The 18,533-nt window shown below is 40.4% G+C and overlaps 1 protein-coding gene across 1 annotated transcript in view; it reads left to right on the forward strand.

Moving 5' to 3' along the window:
* mlycd (malonyl-CoA decarboxylase) overlaps positions 1-18,533 on the forward strand; it is a 185,229-nt gene that overhangs the window by 51,813 nt on the left and 114,883 nt on the right. The window contains exons 3-4 of the mRNA XM_051932237.1: positions 3,308-3,464; positions 8,352-8,456. Of these exons, the coding sequence (XP_051788197.1) occupies positions 3,308-3,464; positions 8,352-8,456 (262 nt within the window). The remainder of the gene's footprint in view (positions 1-3,307; positions 3,465-8,351; positions 8,457-18,533) is intronic.

Consider the following 18,533-nt stretch of genomic DNA (forward strand, 5'->3'; position numbering starts at 1 on the left):
AAATATTTTGTATGTCTTTATTTGTAACTCAGGCAAAGCAATGTAATATTAGTGTTATATTAGTGAGAAGCATTCATGTTTGCCCCCCCTTTTTGTCCTGAGTCTTTGTAATTTTATGACAGGATTGGGGAAAGTGCCTCAAACCAGTTTGGCAAAATTTTCTCTGCTGAAGTCTCTCAGTCAACCCCCACAGGAAAGCCAGGCTGCCTAACTGCCAAGCTTTACCTTAACACATCGTTTGGAGGGCAGGTGTGAAGGTTTTCCGTTCCCCCATTGGTCTGCAGTATGGCTGTTTTTGGAACTGTCTTGTATCAAAAGCCTTTAAGTACCATGACATCCTATTGGCTCCAGGGGTTGGACAGAAAACCTATAAATTTGCTTGCTTTACCTCACTCTCTCTCTCTCTCTCTCTCTCTCTTTCTTACCAAACTGATGAAAGACCATCACACATCATGAACTGAAAAGGACAACTCAGTGAAGAGCACAGCTCGGCAGCCATATTGAGATAGGCATGCGGCCTGTTCTGAAGAAAGCTGAACACTAATGATGCCTTAACCAGAGACATTTTAAGTAACTTACAAGTCTGTGTGCCGCCTGAAACTACACATCACCATGTATCATGTTGTATGGTTGCCAGTATTCAAATGTACTTTGCATATTGTTATTATTTATGAATATTATCAATAATACATTGTTTAAAGTGTAAGTTAACTCCTGCTTTTACTACACCTAATTGCCTGAGGTTATAAATGTAGAAGGGAAGGTGGGGAGAAGTTATCTATATGTATAATTCACTAAGCCGCCGACAAGTAGCCACCCATAGAAAGCACGCCGGAAGGGGCGTGGATTCACTAAACCGCCGACAAGTAAGACGCCAATGGCGCACGCAGGAAGGAGCCATGCCCACCAACTCTAAGACCGTTGGATACGACGACAACTCGCAGAGCCACGCCCACCAACTCGGACGTGACAACTTGGAAAAAACGCCTTCATTTATGTTCGTCTGTGCTACAGTACACATGCACCTCTGAACCAGGTTGACTTTTCAGTTACGGCGCACAACCATGTGCACCATAGCAAACTGTTTTACACGCTACATACAGCAATTCGCATCCGCGACAAACATGCGTCTTCTTAGGTGGTCCTGCAGGAACACGGAAAATGTTTCCCCGCCCACCAACACTCCTTATTCCCCGACCGGAGTCCACCGCATCCGCAACAAACATGTGTCTTCTTAGATGGTCCTGCAGAAACACGGAAGACGTTTCCCCGCCCACCAACACTCCTTTTTCCCCGGCCCGCGTCTACCCTCGCTCTCTAGGCATTCACACTGCCTGCTCATGTGCCCGGACGCAAAAACTCACCGACCACCCAGTTAGTCCCTTTCGTCTGTGCTAGGAGTCCACATGCACCTCTGAGCCACGTTGACTTTTCATTATTCTTTTCGGTTCCGACACCCGACCGCGTCCACCATCGAAAACCATGGGAAAGGAACAAAGAAGCCCCGCCCAGAAACTCTACCCCTCCTCACAGAGTTTCCCAAACTCAGTCCTGGTGAACCCCTGTGGATGCAGGGTTTTTGTTCCAACCAGATTCCTAACCGTTAATGCCGGTGAAACTCATCCGGGATAAGTCGGTTTTTCAAACGCAGCGGTGTAGCAAATTATTCTAGCAGGATGTAATAATCCGAGATGAATGCGCGCCCCCACGCTGAGTGAAAATCCAATGAATATTGAATCTAGAACACATGATCAGCAACTCTTTGATAGGCTGCAACAAATGATGAAAGAACGGGCGCATTTTTTTTTCACACAAGCTGGGTCTGTGGTGTTAGTTAGTTAATTAGTTACTTGAAGGATTTCAAGATTTAATATACACAAGCAGTAACACTGCAAAAGCAGCCCAAACCAGAAAAGACGGCTGGCAAAACGTGGCCGACAAATTAAACACGTGTCCATTGTACTTACTGAAAGCAGCGTTACGGATTATGCAAATGTTCATTTTTTTCCCTCTGTTTAAAAAACATTTAAAAAGCGGCGTGATTATGCGGCATATAGTACGCCGCGGGTTGGTATGCAGCGTGTAAAACAGTTTGTCGCGGATAATTTGCCTTTTACTTTAACACAAAGACAATTTCCTGTTAGATTTGCCTTTGCGATGACAATTAATAAGGCACTGGGCCAAACTTTCAAAAAGATATGCATGTATCTGCCAAAACCAGTGTTCAGTCACAGACAGTTGTATGTTGCTATCTCCAGAATTCCATCTTTTCATTCACTTACTGGTATGCCTGCAGGAACACGTGCAGCGAGTGAGCGACACACACACACACACACACACATATATACACAGGCGCGCGCGCACGACAGAGAGAGCGCTGGACATATAAGAATAATAATACTTCATTACATTGATATACCGGTGTTTTCAGTATTCAAAGCGCTGTCCACACAAGGAGGAACCGGGAAGCGAACCCAAAATCTTGCACAGTCTCCTTACTGCAAAGCAGCAACACTACCACTGCGCTACAAGGCAGTTAAAGAATGCACCGGGCTCGATTTTGTTTTCACTTCTATTTGGACAACTGTGTCGTTCAGGAAGTGTTCACCCATCAATACATAATTATGCGGCGTATGCTACACCGGGGGTTGGCTAGTGGGTCATAGGCTCACACTGATTACGTCCCTGCCCTTTGTACACACCCCCAACCTCCTCAACCCCGAAAACCTGCTACTACCGTGGTCGGGTGACTTGGTGGATTATATATAGAAAAGCAGCCAAAATCGCAAAGAACAATGAAAAGTCTACGTGACTCACAGGTGCATGTGGACTGTGCAAACAGGAAAACGACTCAGGTGACGAGTTGGGGGTGGGCACATGAGCAGGCAGTGCATACTAAACAAGAAATCAGCAGACTAGCATGACGGAGGGGGCAGAATGGGCGTCCTTCCCCTCTCCTCCCGTTCCGCCCTCCGCACCCGAGCACCTACCGATTTTTCAAATGTTAATTTTCTCCCTGTGCTTAAAAATCATTAAAAAAGCGGCCTGATTATGCGGTGTATGGTACGCTGCGGGTTCGCTAGTATACTATAATACCTTATAAACAGTGGTAAGTCTGTGAGATTTGGGGCATTCTGACAAAGGCTACATATTAATAATACAAAAGGGGAAAGCAGAGTAAAATATTACTCTACCAAGACAACACACCAACCTGACCTGACCTGACTGCATCTGTATTATTTTTCAGATAAATATTGAGTATGTTTTCAGTGGTAGTATTTTTCTCAATACTTTTATTTATCCACAGATATGAGGCTGTTCATCCAGTAAGAAATTGGACTGACATTAAACACAGAGTAGGGCCTTACAGAAGATGTTATGCCTTCACCAATGGGGCAATGCCAGGAGAACCTTTAGTGTTTTTACATGTAGCTCTCACAGAGGAGATCACTGACAATATTCAGGTAAGAAAGTCTTTCATATTAGTACTTTACGTGACCAAAATATTGATTGCATTAGGAACAATGGGAAGGGAAGGTTGTGGAAGTAATACAGTAATAATAAAGACAAATGAATGAGTTGGTATTGCCAAGCTAGTCCAGAAACAAACATATACCATAACCTACTTTTTTCATGTGGTTGTTAGCTGAAAATTTTCCTCATTATGTCACATCTTATGAACCTTAACTACTCCCAAATCTAGTTTTGCTATTTAGCTGTGTACAGCCCCCTTCTTCTTCTTCTTCTTCTTTCGGCTGCTCCTGTTAGGGGTTGTCACAGCAGATCATCTTGCTCTGTTACACCCACCACCTGTGTGTCCTGTCTCACCACATCCATAAAACTTCTCTTAGGCCTTCCTCTTTTCCTCTTGCCTGGCAGCTCTACCCTTAACATCCTTTCCCCAATATGCCTAGCATCTCTCCTCTGCACATGTCCAAACCAATGCAATCTCGCCTCTCTGACTTTGTCTCCCAACCGTCCAACTTGAGCTGACCCTCTAATGTAATCATTTCTAATCCTGTCTATCCTCGTCACACCCAGTGCAATTCTTAACATCTTTAACTCTGCCACCTCCAGCTCTGTCTCCTGCTTTCTGGTCAGTGCTACCGTTTCTAACCCATATAGCATAGCTGGTCTCACTACCGTCCTGTAGACCTTCCCTTTCACTCTTGCTGATACCCGTCTGTCACATATTACTCCTGACACTCTTTTCCACCCTGCCTGCACTCTTTTTTACATCTCTTCCACACTCCCCGTTACTCTGTACTGTTGATCCCAAGTATTTAAACTCATCCACCTTCGCCAACTCTACTCACTGCATCCTCACCATTCCACTGACCTCCCTCTCATTTACACACATGTATTCTGTCTTGTTCCTACTGACCTTCATTCCTCTCCACTCCAGACTATACCTCCACCTCTCCAGGGTCTCCCCAACCTGCTCCCTACTCTCGCTACAGATCACAATGTCATCAGCAAACATCATAGTCCACGGGGACTCCTGTCTAATCTCGTCTGTCAACCTGTCCATCAACATTGCAAATAAGAAAGGGCTCAGAGCCATTACCTGATGTAATCCCATCTCCACCTTGAATGCATTCATCACTCCTACCGCAGACTTCACCACTGTCACACTTCCCTCGTACATATCCTGTACAACTCTTACATACTTCTCTGCCACTCCCGACTTCCTCATACAATACCACAGCTCCTCTTGAGGCACCGTGTCATATGCTTTCTCCAGGTCCACAAAGACGCAATACAACTCCTTCTGGTCTTCTCCATACTTTTCCATCAACATCCACAGAGCAAGCATCGCATCTGTGGTGCTCTTTCTTGGCATGAAACTATGCTGCTGCTTACTAATCATCACTTCACTTCTTAACCTAGCTTCCACTACTCTTTCCCATAACTTCATGCTGTGGCTCATCAATTTTATCCCTCTGTAGTTACTACAGTCCTGCAGATTCCCCTTATTCTTAAATATCGGCACCAGTACACTTCTTCTCCATTCCTCAGGCATCCTCTCACTTTCCAAGATTCCATTAAACAATCCGGTTAAAAACTCCACTGCCATCTGGACCAACAGGTTTTCCATTCTTCATCCTTTTCATCGCTGTCCTTACTTCCTCCCTGCTAATCCATTGCACCTTGTGATTCACTATCTCCACATCATCCAACCTCTTCTCTCTCTCAATCTCTTCATTCATCAGCATCTCAAAGTACTCTTTCCATCTGCTCAACACACCCTCCTCACTTGTGAGTATGTTTCCATCTTTATCCTTTATCACCCTAACCTGCTGCACATCTTTCCCAGCTCGGTCCCTCTGTCTAGCCAGTCGGTAAAGGTCCTTTTCTCCTTCCTTAGTGTCCAGCCTCTCATAAATCTCATCATGCACCTTTTCTTTAGCCTTTGCCACCTCTCTCTTCACCTTATGCCTTATCTCCTTGTACTCGTCTACTTTCTGCATCTCTCTGACTATCCCACTTCTTCTTTGCCATCCTCTTCCTCTGTATACTCTCCTGTACTTTCCCATTTCACCACCAGGTTTCCTTTTCCTCCTTCCTCTGTCCAGATGTCATGCCAAGCACCCTTCTTACTGTCACCCTTACTACTTCTGCTGCAGTTGCTCAGCTGTCTGGCAACTGTTCACTGCCACCCAGTGCCTGTCTTACCTTCTCCCTAAACTCAACCTTGCAATCTTCCTTTTTCAACTTCCACCATTTGATCCTTTGCTCTGCCCTTCCTCTCCTCCTCTTCTTATTGATCTCCAATATCATCTTACAGACCACCATCTAATGCTGCCTAACTACACTTTCCCCTGCCTCCACTTTGCAGTCTTTAATTTCCTTCAGATTGACTCTTCTGCATAGGATATAATCTACCTGTGTGCATCTTCCTCCACTCTTGTACATCACCTTATGTTCCTCCCTCTTCTTAAAATACATATTGACCACAGCCATGCCCATCCTTTTGCAAAATCCACTATCCTTTGTCCTTCTTCATTCCTCTTCTTGAACCCATACCTACCCACCACCTCCTCATCTCCTCTGTTCCCTTCACCAACATGTCCATTGAAATCCACTCCTATCACCACTTTCTGTCCCATTGGTACAATGTCCATCACCTCATCCATCTCACTCCTGAAATCTTCTTTCTCATCCATCGAACACCCAACTTGCAGGGCATATGCACTGATCATCACACCTTCAATTTCCAGCTTCATAATCATTACTCTGTCTGACACTCTTTTCACCTCCAAAACACTCTTGACATGCTGGTCCTTTAGAATAATCTCTATCCAATTTTTCCTCCCATCCATACCATTATAGAACAATTTGAATCTACCTCCGTTTCACCTGGCCTTACTCCCCTTCCATTTAGTCTCTTGCACGCACAATATATCAACCTTCCTTCTCTCCATCATATCGGCTAACTCACTTCCCTTACCAGTCATACTGCCAACATTCAGAGTTCCTACCCTCAGTTCCACTCTCTTTACCTTCCTTCTGTCCTTCTGCCTCCAGACACGTCTACCCCCTCATCTTCTCCTTCTTTGGCCAACAGTAGCCCAATTTCCACCAGCACCCTGTGGGCTAACAGTTACTGGTGGCGGCCATTGTTAACCCGGCCTCGACCAATCCAGTATGGAAATTTGTATCATTCTCCAAATATTGACCTGGCAAAGTTTTACGCCGGATGCCCTTCCTGATGTAACCCTCCCCATTTATCTGGGCTTGGGACCAGCACGAAGAAACACACAGGTTTGTGCATCCCCTGTGGCTGGGTTCTATGAACAGCACCTTAAAAGATATAAATTCATCATTCCTTCTACTGCAGCTCTAACCAGGCAATTATATACCAAGGAAACCTTTTATATGCCTGTTATGATCTAACAAGATTAATTTTCTCTGTTTTGGGTTTCACTGATACAGTTGTATTTATAACATAGTTATGCCAGTCTGTCTGTTAAGCCATAAGAATATTCCTTAATTTTTGTATCCTTTACAGTTTGAATCTCATCATTAAAGATCTTCATCATCATCATCTACAGATGAAGTCTTTTTTGTCAGACAAATGCAGGAAAATCATCAGGCTAAAATAAAGAAGATGTATTATACAATTGTGCATCAGGTGAAGGTGTTTATGACAGGGTACCATGAGAGGTGGTGAGATGGGTGTTGAGAAAGTTAGATGTGACTAAATGGTTAGTACCTGTGTGTCATGTCATTGCATAAGGAGGCCGAGAGGATAGTCTGGACAGCAGGTGGGCATTGTGAGTGTTTTGAAGAGGTGGTCGATGAAGGTGGATCATAAAGCAAAGTTAGAAAGGACAGAGATTATATTCATCAGGTGGATGTGTTGATTGTCATGGAGTCAGAAGAAAATGAATGCCTAGTTAAGGCAACAACTTGTATAGACAACAGGTGTTATTCTGAAGTTGAATTGGGCTTGTGGAGAGAAGGGTGGAAGGAGACTGGCTCAATAGGTTTATTATGTAGGAAATGATGTCTGATGATATGAAAGTAATATGTCACACCCCAAAGGATGCCCAGAACCATGGAGAGTGGAGAAAAAAGATTTAGGGGGTGTTGATGATAATGAATTGTGTCCTTTTCAAAATTACCTGCTTTACATGAACTGTAAATATTTTGATAAGTCCTCCTGATGCAGCAGTTGTGTCCTATTTTGATATTCTTTTAACCTTTTCAGTCTGCAGTCCTTCCTCTTGGTACATTGTCACCCTAAGCTAACTATTGATTACCTTAATATTAAAACGTGAAGAAGCAAAGTTAAAAACTCATATCTAAATAGTCCTTGAACATACACTACATGGCTTGCTCTAGAAACTAGTTGATTATTTTTCTGTAATGTTTGCTCATATTTTAGAATTTCAAATTAATACTGCACACTACACTACACTAAACTGAACTTCCTTAATGTCTCACCAGTTTTGAAGATTATGTAATTCTTGTATATTATTTCTCCTGCGTCCTCGTTATTCCTTCTGTTTTTGGTGTCATCTACAAATTTAACATTTTAACTTACTGTATCAGGATTAACGCTGAGGACTGTACTTCATATAAAGTTTGACCTGATGTTTGTATGGGTGCTTTATGTTTAACTTTACTTGGATAAATTACTAATTTAAAAATAATGTATGCTTTTATTGTACTGTAGTGTAAACAGGGAGAGTAGCTATTCATTCTGTTAATGTTTTTATGTTCTGCATTGTGTCTCTGCTGATGAAACAGTAATTATATATGGATTGTTGTTCTTACTAAAATCAATTTGTTTTGTAGACAATTTTCGGAGGACGTACTTCTCAGGAGTTAACAGAAGATGAAAAAAAGTTAAAGCAGCTGTGTTCTACTCCATCTCTTCCACCCAAGTTGGACTTCAAGGTGTAGAACTGGGGAATTACCTCATTAAGCGGGTTGTCCGTGAACTCCAGGTTGGTAGAGAAGGATTTACAGAAGTGCTTATATTAGAAAGGCTGTTGTCAAAACAGGAAAATATATCTTGTGACAAAAGATTATTCAATCTTTTGCAGTCATAAAGAAACCATATTAACAATTCATGTTTTTAACAAAAATCTATTTTTTTGCATAGAATCTTGTGATAAAGTGTAGCTAAAACCTGACAGTCACTAATCTTTTGAAATCCACAATTTTCAGTTACATGTGCATGTAGATTATTGCTGTCTAGTGAGCAGCTAGATGTAGAGTTATGTCTGAGCAGTGTATTAACTTAATTTTCTAAATTGTTGAATGTGTGTATTTTCACTATCGCATTGTGGGTATCATCTTGTTATCAAAAAAACAAGTCCAAATAGGCTTGTGGTGTCTTAAATAGCTTTCATAGACACCAGATTCCAAATTACCTGAAGTAAATATTTCAAAATTGATATACTATTGTTAGTTGTTTTAGAGTGATGTTCTTTGTTGATATTATAAGTTGTTGTGGAGAGTTGTGCCTGATTGTAGTTCATATTTCTTTAACATAATATGTTTGAAAGAAGCACCCAATGGACAGTTGAAATACAGTATATGTCAAAATCCACACAATCATGAAAACAGTTGGAAGTGATAGTGACTTTCCACTATAATACAATAATTTGTATTGCCATCAGGAGCGGCTGTGGAATGTGGAAAAAAGTAAAATATGCAATCTGAAATTAAGGGGAGACCACAAGACCTCTGGTTGCAGATGAATGCCTGATTTGGTAACTCCTCAGTGCCCTCTCTTTTTATTTTGTTTATCTTCTACCAAAACCCCTCATACTATACTGCTTGTATTGCAAAATAATTTTTATTTAACCCCACAATGTGGATTTGCCTAATAGATCATGCAAATCTCAATGTGAACTTTCTAGTCCAATGAAGAAATCACTCCATGCAAATTCAGTATCTTCTGCAGAATTTAGTGCAGCAATAATGTCTGACCTTTTATAAATACTAGCAGGCTTCACCCAGTAAATTTTCTAAGACATTTACAGTGCCGTCAGTTAGTCAAATGTATCAGAAATACTGTGTCTCCAAGTGCTTTTTTGTATACAGTATTTGTTTTGTTTTTGTTTTTTTTTTACCAGCGGCTAATACAAGTTGCACATGAGTAAAACATTTTTGCTATAGATCAGTTCCTGCATTGTCTCCTGACTGACTTTGGCTTTTGTTGATCATCATTGCAAAATTCAGTTCTACAGGAAACTGCATTTCTTCTTTTAAATTGAAATGGGTAATCAGAAGGAATAATATGAATTTTGAGTATATATTCATGTTATTATTAGATGTTTATGATTGTCATTAATATTTATTGTTCACTCTGGTTTTACTTTTGTTCAAGCCTCTTTTTTTTTTGTCTACCAGTAGCTAGACATGTTTCATTTTAACTTACTGCAAACAGCCGTGATGTTTATATGCTGCACATTTAGGCGGCTCAGGACAGTGAATGGAAACGTTTTAATTTTGGAGTTGTTTTCTGTGCTACTTGAAGTGAAAGCATATAACTGGTGGTAATATGTTTTAGGGGCTTCTTAATGAGTGGAGGTGGGCGATTAAAGTCTGCAAATGAGAATGCACCTGTAAATCATTTCCAAGAGCAGGAGTGTACACACTTAGAGTCACTTACATTGGCTCACCATGTGTGATGTAGAAGAAAGCAAATCTGAAATCTGTTGGTATTTCAGTTAGACAGAACACAAATATAAACTCACTTGAAATGGCATTGCAATGTTTTTCATACATCATTGAAAGCAAAGTACACATCCAGCATGAATTCTACATGGAGAATGGAGAACATGCAAAATGGACAGTGCATATGAACCATTAATGAAAAGAGCCATGGTTAATGGCAGCTCACTCTCAACGTTTCCAGACATTCTTTCTTTGTGAAAATGGAAAGCCCAATGCATTGTTTTATTAACTGTAAATAAGGCAGTTTTTAGTGTAATTTTAGTACAGCTGTATTGAAATGCTAGCATGTTTTGAGTTACATGCACACACAGTCGCACATATTGAATTACATACATATGTTTGACAGGTGTATATACACACAAAGATGACCAACACTTTATTCTTGGATTTGCATAGTCATTTTGAAAACATTTGTAGATAAGCTACATTTACTCACGAATAGCTCCTTGTGAGCCTTTCACACACAATTTGAGAAAAGTTACTGCTGACAATATGTTCACATAACTTTCTACAGTGCTGAAAGTGAGCATTTTCCTGTTTGTGCTGAGGGGTAGCTTCAATGTATGTGTGCTCTACCAGGGACAAGTCATAATGTCATAAGGGACACTTTCAATGAGCTTTCCCACTTCCAAGGGAGAGCCTGCCACTCTCCAAAATTGTATATGGATATATTAGCGCACGCTTAGATCCTACCCCATTACATATGAAGGAGGAGAATGAAGAAGCCAACACAACATGAAGCACTGATGGTTATTTTATTCAAGTTCAAACACAGACTTTACAAATAAACTGCTTGCTCAAAAGACAGAGCCTGTTCTGTTGTGAACTGTAAGCAAAATGAGAAGGGAGCTGCCAGCCCACTATGAAAGGACACAAAACATGATTAGGGAAACAGACAGACACTGATACGTGCAGAAGCATTGCAGAACACTCAAGTAGCAAAACAAAAGTGAATCCAATGCATGCCTTTTTGTTGCGCAAGCTGATCCAACTGCAAAAATGTTAGAGGACCTGTGATGTGCACAGCATTATACTAAGTCCATCATTTTGCCTGCCAGTTACCTGCATAATCTTTGAAATATGTAAGTAATACTGTATGTAAATTTACTATTTACTAGATATTAAAAAAAATTATTTTGACTTTAATATTTTGAATAAGTGGTTTTATGAAGTGGTTTTATGCTGAATTGGAGAAAGCTGCTCATGTCACAGCATAACTCGGGTCATGGTTCCAGAAGAAGTGCAAAATTTTAGAAAGCACACGCAATAGAACAAAAACATAATTTTGTAAAGAGCCGCTATGAAAATTAAATTCTTTCAGCTGATTGAAATGTATTATTTTGCTTTTCGCTAAGCATAAACTGAAGCAGTTTTTCTGCCCCGCAACCACGTATTCCTTGAGTGTTTATTGAAAACATATGTTAACATTTCAAAAAAAAAAAAAAAAAAGATGTATATAAAACAATACATGTTGTGAGCCAAGAAATTGTTTATTTTTACATTCACTCACGCTAAATTAGGGTATCTGTAGCTTTTGGGGGTGGAGCTGTAGGGATGTGTTATCAGGATGAGTGCTGAGAACAAAAGAATACAGACATCACTTGGCATAGCTTTGGCAGTTTAATACTAAAAAAATGTGTGTTTGATTGTAATGTTTAATTGACAAAATGTGGGTGTTTTTTACATTGTCCTATGATACATTGCAGGCGGGTGCTTCTGCTTCCAGGTATGCATGCGGAGATAATGCCCTGGCATGTATTTGTGTCTTTTTTTAGTATTTGTATTTCTTTTTCATCAATGTTATTTAACATAACGCCTCTATAAATATCTATTAAATACCTAGTGTTGAAAATATACTTTTTGGTGAAGGGGGTTCATTTATTTATTCACCTTTTCTTTTACCGTCTTGGATGTTTTGTATATATGTATTTTCAGCATGTTTGATGTCTCATTGATGGATTGAGTGCTGGGCATCTATTTACCCTCCCAGTTCTTCCCTATCTGTGGATAGTGGTTTGATTTTCTTTTGATCTTCAGTCTCTGATTTAGATTATCAAGTCTCTGACCATAAGTGTGACATCTGGTTTTTTTTCATCAGCTACGGTGTCCCCAAAGGGCAAGTGGTAAAATTTAAAGGTGTGACACGCACACAATTAAACAAGGTGACGTGCAGAATTAAATAACGTGACGTGCATAATTAAATGTGGTACGCACACTTAAGGTGACGCTCAAAATTAAATGTGCTGCCACACAAAATTAAAGATGATGCACTCACAATCAGCAAGGTGATGACAAGTAAAAGTGTACAGAAAGTGTAGGTACCATGGCAAAACTAAAGGAAAACACTGATTGATGGCAAGGTGTATCTGTCAGTCCACAGGGGAAGTTTCCGGTTAAGTGTTACGTAAGTGGTGTCCTGAGTGAGGGAAAGTTAATATAGTATTATTTTTCAATTAAATTGTTGGCGATCACAGTTCCCGGTGTATGTACATGATGGTGTACATTAACAGGCGGACTTCCATTTCTTTTTTTTCCCATTTTATTGTAATAACAATCACTAAAGGAATTTATTTGTAATCTAACATGGTGCTCTGTGGTGATTTTATGTTGAGTCGGGTGCTGTTTGACAGTTCTGGTTATTGCACAGTATTACTTGTTCAAGTCAACAAGCCATTCCTTTAAGCAAAAACAGGTGTTATAGGAATTTTTGTATAGGATTATACAGTAGAGATTTTTTCTGTGGGATAGGACTAATCAATGTGGCAACAGTAAGCACTGAATGCTATTGACCTTGTTGCGGGATCAGTTTTGGTAGGTTCTAACTACAGCATACTGGGAACACCCCACAAGGCCTACTGTATTGGATATGCAGTCAGTCATCTAGCCATCACAATTTAGCCCTTATAAGAGTCACTTACAGTGCATCCGGAAAGTATTCACAGCGCATCACTTTTTCCACATTTTGTTATGTTACAGCCTTATTCCAAAATGGATTAAATTCACCCCATAATGACAACGTGAAAAAAGTTTACTTGAGGTTTTTGCAAATTTATTAAAAATAAAATAACTGAGAAATCACATGTACATAAGTATTCACAGCTTTTGCTCAATACTTTGTTGATGAGCCTTTGGCAGCAATTACAGCCTCAAGTCTTTTTGAATATGATGCCACAAGCTTGGCATACCTATCCTTGGCCAGTTTTCGTTCATTCCTCTTTGCAGCACCTCTCAAGCTCCATCAGGTTGGATGGGAAGCGTCAGTGCACAGCCATGTTAAGATCTCTCCAGAGATGTTCAATCAAATTCAAGTCTGGGCTCTGGCTGGGCCACTCAAGGACATTCACAGAGTTGTCCTAAAGCCACTCCTTTGATATTTTGGCTGTGTACTTAGGGTCATTGTCCTGCTGAAAGATGAACCGTCGCCCCAGTCTGAGGTCAAGAGCACTCTGGAGCAGGTTTTCATCCAGGATGTCTCTGTACATTGCTGCAGTCATCTTTCCCTTTATCCTGACTAGTCTCCCAGTCCCTGCCGCTGAAAAACATCCCCACAGCATGATGCTGCCACCACCATGCTTCACTGTAGGGATGGTATTGGCCTGGTGATGAGCGGTGCCTGGTTTCCTCCAAATGTGACACCTGGCATTCACACCAAAGAGTTCAATCTTTGTCTCATCAGACCAGAGAATTTTCTTTCTCATGGTCTGGGAGTCCTTCAGGTGCCTTTTGGCAAACTCCAGGCGGGCTGCCATGTGCCTTTTACTAAGGAGTGGCTTCCGTCTGGCCACTCTACCATACAGGCCTGATTGGTGGATTGCTGCAGAGATGGTTGTCCTTCTGGAAGGTTCTCCTCTCTCCACAGAGGACCTCTGGAGCTCTGACAGAGTGACCATCAGGTTCTTAGTCACCTCCCTGACTAAGGCCCTTCTCCCCCGATCGCTCAGTTTAGATGGCCGGCCAGCTCTAGGAAGAGTTCTGGTGGTTTCAAACTTCTTCCACTTACGGATGATGGAGGCCACTGTGCTCATTTGGACCTTCAAAGCAGCAGAAATTTTTCTGTAACCTTCCCCAGATTTGTGCCTCGAGACAATCCTATCTCGAAGGTCTACAGACAATTCCTTTGACTTCATGCTTGGTTTGTGCTCTGACATGAACTGTCAACTGTGGGACCTTATATAGACAGGTGTGTGCCTTTCCAAATCATGTCCAGTCAACTGAATTTACCACAGGTGGACTCCAATTAAGCTGCAGAAACATCTCATGGACGATCAGGGGAAACAGGAAGCACCTGTGCTCAATTTTGAGCTTTATGGCAAAGGCTGTGAATACTTATGTACATGTGCTTTCTCAATTTTTTTATTTTTAATAAATTTGCAAAAATTTCAAGTAAACTTTTTTCACGTTGTCATTATGGGGTGTTGTGTGTAGAATTCTGAGGAAAAAATGAATTTAATCCATTTTGGAATAAGGCTGTAACATAACAAAATGTGGAAAAAGTGATGCGCTATGAATACTTTCCGGATGCACTGTACAGGTGCTGGTCATAAAATTAGAATATCATGACAAAGATGATTTATTTCAGTAATTCCATTCAAAAAGTGAAACTTGTATATCAGATTCATTCATTACACACATACTGATGTATTTCAAATGTTTATTTCTTTTAATGTTGATGATTATAACTGACAACTTATGAAAGTCCCAAATTCAGTATCTCGGAAAATTAGAATATCAATTAAGACCAATGCAAAAAAAGGATTTTTAGAAATGTTGGCCAACTGAAAGGTATGAACATGAAATGTATGAGCATGTACAGCACTCAATATTTAATTGGGGCTCCTTTGGCCTGGATTACTGCAGCAATGCAGCGTGGCATGGAGTCGATCAGTCTGTGGCACTGCTCAGGTGTTATGAGAGCCCATGTTGCTCTGATAGTGGCCTTCAGCTCTTCTGAATTGTTGGGTCTGGCATATTGCATCTTCCTCTTCACAATACCCCATAGATTTTCTATGGGGTTAAGGTCAGGCAAGTTTGCTGGCCAATCAAGAACAGGGATACCATGGTCCTTAAACCAGGTACTAGTAGCTTTGGCACTGTGTGCAGGTGCCAGGTCCTGTTGGAAAATGAAATCTGCATCTCCATAAAGTTCATCAGCAGCAGGAAGCATGAAGTGCTCTAAAACTTCCCGGTAGACGGCTGCGTTGACTTTGGACCTCAGAAAACACAATGGACCAACACCAGCAGATGACATGACAACCCAAACCATCACTGACTGTGGAAACTTTACACTGGACCTCACGCAACGTGGATTCTGTGCCTCTCCTCTCTTCCTCCAGACTCTGGGACCTTGATTTCCAAAGGAAATGCAAAATTTACTTTCATCAGAGAACATAACTTTGGACCACTCAGCAGCAGTCCAGTCCTTTTTGTCTTTAGCCCAGGCGAGACGCTTCTGACGCTGTCTCTTGTTCAAGAGTGGCTTGACACAAGGAATGCGACAGCTGAAACCCATGTCTTGCATACGTCTATGCGTGGTGGTTCTTGAAGCACTGACTCCAGCTGCAGTCCACTCTTTGTGAATCTCCCACACATTTTTGAATGGGTTTTGTTTCACAATCCTCTCCAGGGTTCGGTTATCCCTATTGCTTGTACACTTTTTTCTACCACATCTTGTCCTTCCCTTCGCCTCTCTATTAATGTGGTTGGACACAGAGCTCTGTGAACAGCCAGCCTCTTTAGCAATGACCTTTTGTGTCTTGCCCTCCTTGTACAAGGTGTCAATGGTCGTCTTTTGGACAACTGTCAAGTCAGCAGTCTTCCCCATGATTGTGTAGCCTACAGAACTAGACTGAGAGACCATTTAAAGGCTTTTGCAGGTGTTTTGAGTTAATTAGCTGATTAGAGTGTGGCACCAGGTGTCTTCAATATTAAACCTTTTCACAATATTCTAATTTTCCGAGATACTGAATTTGGGACTTTCATTAGTTGTCAGTTATAATCACCAACATTAAAAGAAATAAACATTTGAAATACATCAGTCTGTGTGTAATGAATGAATCTAATATACAAGTTTCACTTTTTGAATGGAATTACTGAAATAAATCAACTTTGTCATGATATTCTAATTTTATGACCAGCACCTGTATATCCTTATGCTTGTCCATTTTTCTTGCTTTCAACACATTACCTTCAAGAACTGATTGTTCAGTTTCTGCATAACATATACCATCCCTTAACAGGCACCATTGTTTCAAGAAAATTAATGTTATTCACTTCACCTGTTGATTTTAATATTGTGGCTGATCAGTGTATTCTAGGAATACATTTCTCTGGTACAGTGGTTGTCTAATCTGCTCTTTCCTGCAAAATCCATTTCTCTCCTCTCATTTTGCATTTCTTGGATTTTTCTGCTGTCTCCCTTTCTACTTTCCAGCAGAGGCTCTGTAGGCACAGTTTCTGCAAATTTAGTCTTAACCTCTGACTAGAAATCCCCCGGTTTGTTGTCTTTTAATTTAAGGCATTGTACTTTTTTAATCTTATATTATAGTTATTTGTGGCCTGAATCAATAATGCATTTGGCTGTTGTATTTAAAATAGGCATTCCTCTGCAAGACTTGTCAGCAGCCCTATCAATGGGAGATGTGATCCATTGTCTCCCAACAGGCCCCCATCCTCATTTTCTTTTCACCGATATAAACTTGATCACAAAAAAACTATTATGTGATGGAGATAAAATTTGTTACAAACAAAGATCTGTGTGTCAGTCCTTCAGTTTGTATGTGTCTGTGATATATGTATTCATAGCATTTTTAATCTCCTTAGGGTCATTAAAGCAAACCAAAAGTGTTGAATTTTTTCAGCAGAAAAAATTATTATATGTAACAGCAACACGTTAATACCAAAAAGTCAACATAATCACAGTTGGAAAGATATGTCTAATGTCCACTGCTGTACTGATGCAGATTTATTATATGCGCTTCGTGTGATATGTTTTGAAAGTCACCAACACACATAGGTACTGTTCTAACAGATGTAAATTGTTTTTATTAAATTTTTTCTGTGACTTGCGCAAGAGAGGGTAGAATGTTAGTTCCTGACTGACACCACCCATTGTGCTGTAGTAGCCTACAACAGCACAAGACATAAGTTCCACCATTTCCCTGACACAAACATTAACCTTTGTTGTATTTTGAACAGTGTTTAGGAGCCAGATGTCTTTCTTGACCTTCCACTTGATTGCAGTCATTTTGCCTTTTTGCCATCTAGCTACTGAACCACAATACGGCCTGACGCATCCATACAAACAAAGTTACCAGGCTTATCACTGGGGTTTGATTGTACAGTGACATATGCATCACTTTTTCTTTGAAGTAAAATCTCAAGCATTTTTGGTGAGATTTACAAACTGTCCATTATTATACAGTAAATTTGGTAAAGTAAGGCCCACAAGTGACGGCACAAATGATGTAGCAGCACCGTATTAACAGTGCTTTCCATCTGATGGTGCACCTAACATCAACATCACTAGAATTTGGCAAGTCAGAATCCATCGAAAAGGTGTCTGTTTCACTGTCAGTGCCAACGTCTAATGATCAGTTCATGTCGTCATCACTGTTGCTCAATTTGAGCAGTTGTTCCGATTCAGTTTTTTCTAAAACTGGCTTTACAGCTTTTCAGTTGCCATTTTGTTTGAAGACTCCACCCTACTCATAAATATTGATGAGTTACCATAAAGTGGTAGAATGCATTGAAATACTCATGATTTTTTGCAGCATTTTGTCTTCTTATGGTAGCAAAATTCTGTTGTGAGAGCTGTTCAGGCTTAACACTGTAAAGTGGATCATTACCCTTGTCTGAATCAAGCGTAATCAAATTTACATAGAATTCCAAACCCGAGGTTAATACCAAGGAGGCTGATATACATTCCCACATTATGATTATTAACTAAAATGTTACCATATGTTGAAAAGGTCAGAAACTAAGGTTAATAAAATTGAAACAAAGAAAAAACCTTTATGGCATTTATAGTGATACATAAAAAGGATTCCCTTCTACCCCCAACTGATTGAAGGAGTGCCTTTCCCACTTTCCCATATCCTAAGCCTCTGAAATTCGGAGTCCACATTATGAACATTTGAAATAATTAATAAAAATGTTCGTGGACAGCTGTTTAATACCATTTTTTGTATTTTACAACACTCCAAAAAGATGATGAAAGAGTTGGAAAGATTGAAATGCCATTCTTTTGAATGTGAAACTTGAAGTGGTAAAGTGTAAGTAAACAGCCTTATTCAGTAATATTTAATGGAGAGAATACAGTATGTCTTAATAGGCTTTGT

The sequence above is a fragment of the Erpetoichthys calabaricus genome, chromosome 9, assembly GCF_900747795.2.
Source record: "Erpetoichthys calabaricus chromosome 9, fErpCal1.3, whole genome shotgun sequence".
NCBI lineage: Eukaryota > Metazoa > Chordata > Cladistia > Polypteriformes > Polypteridae > Erpetoichthys > Erpetoichthys calabaricus.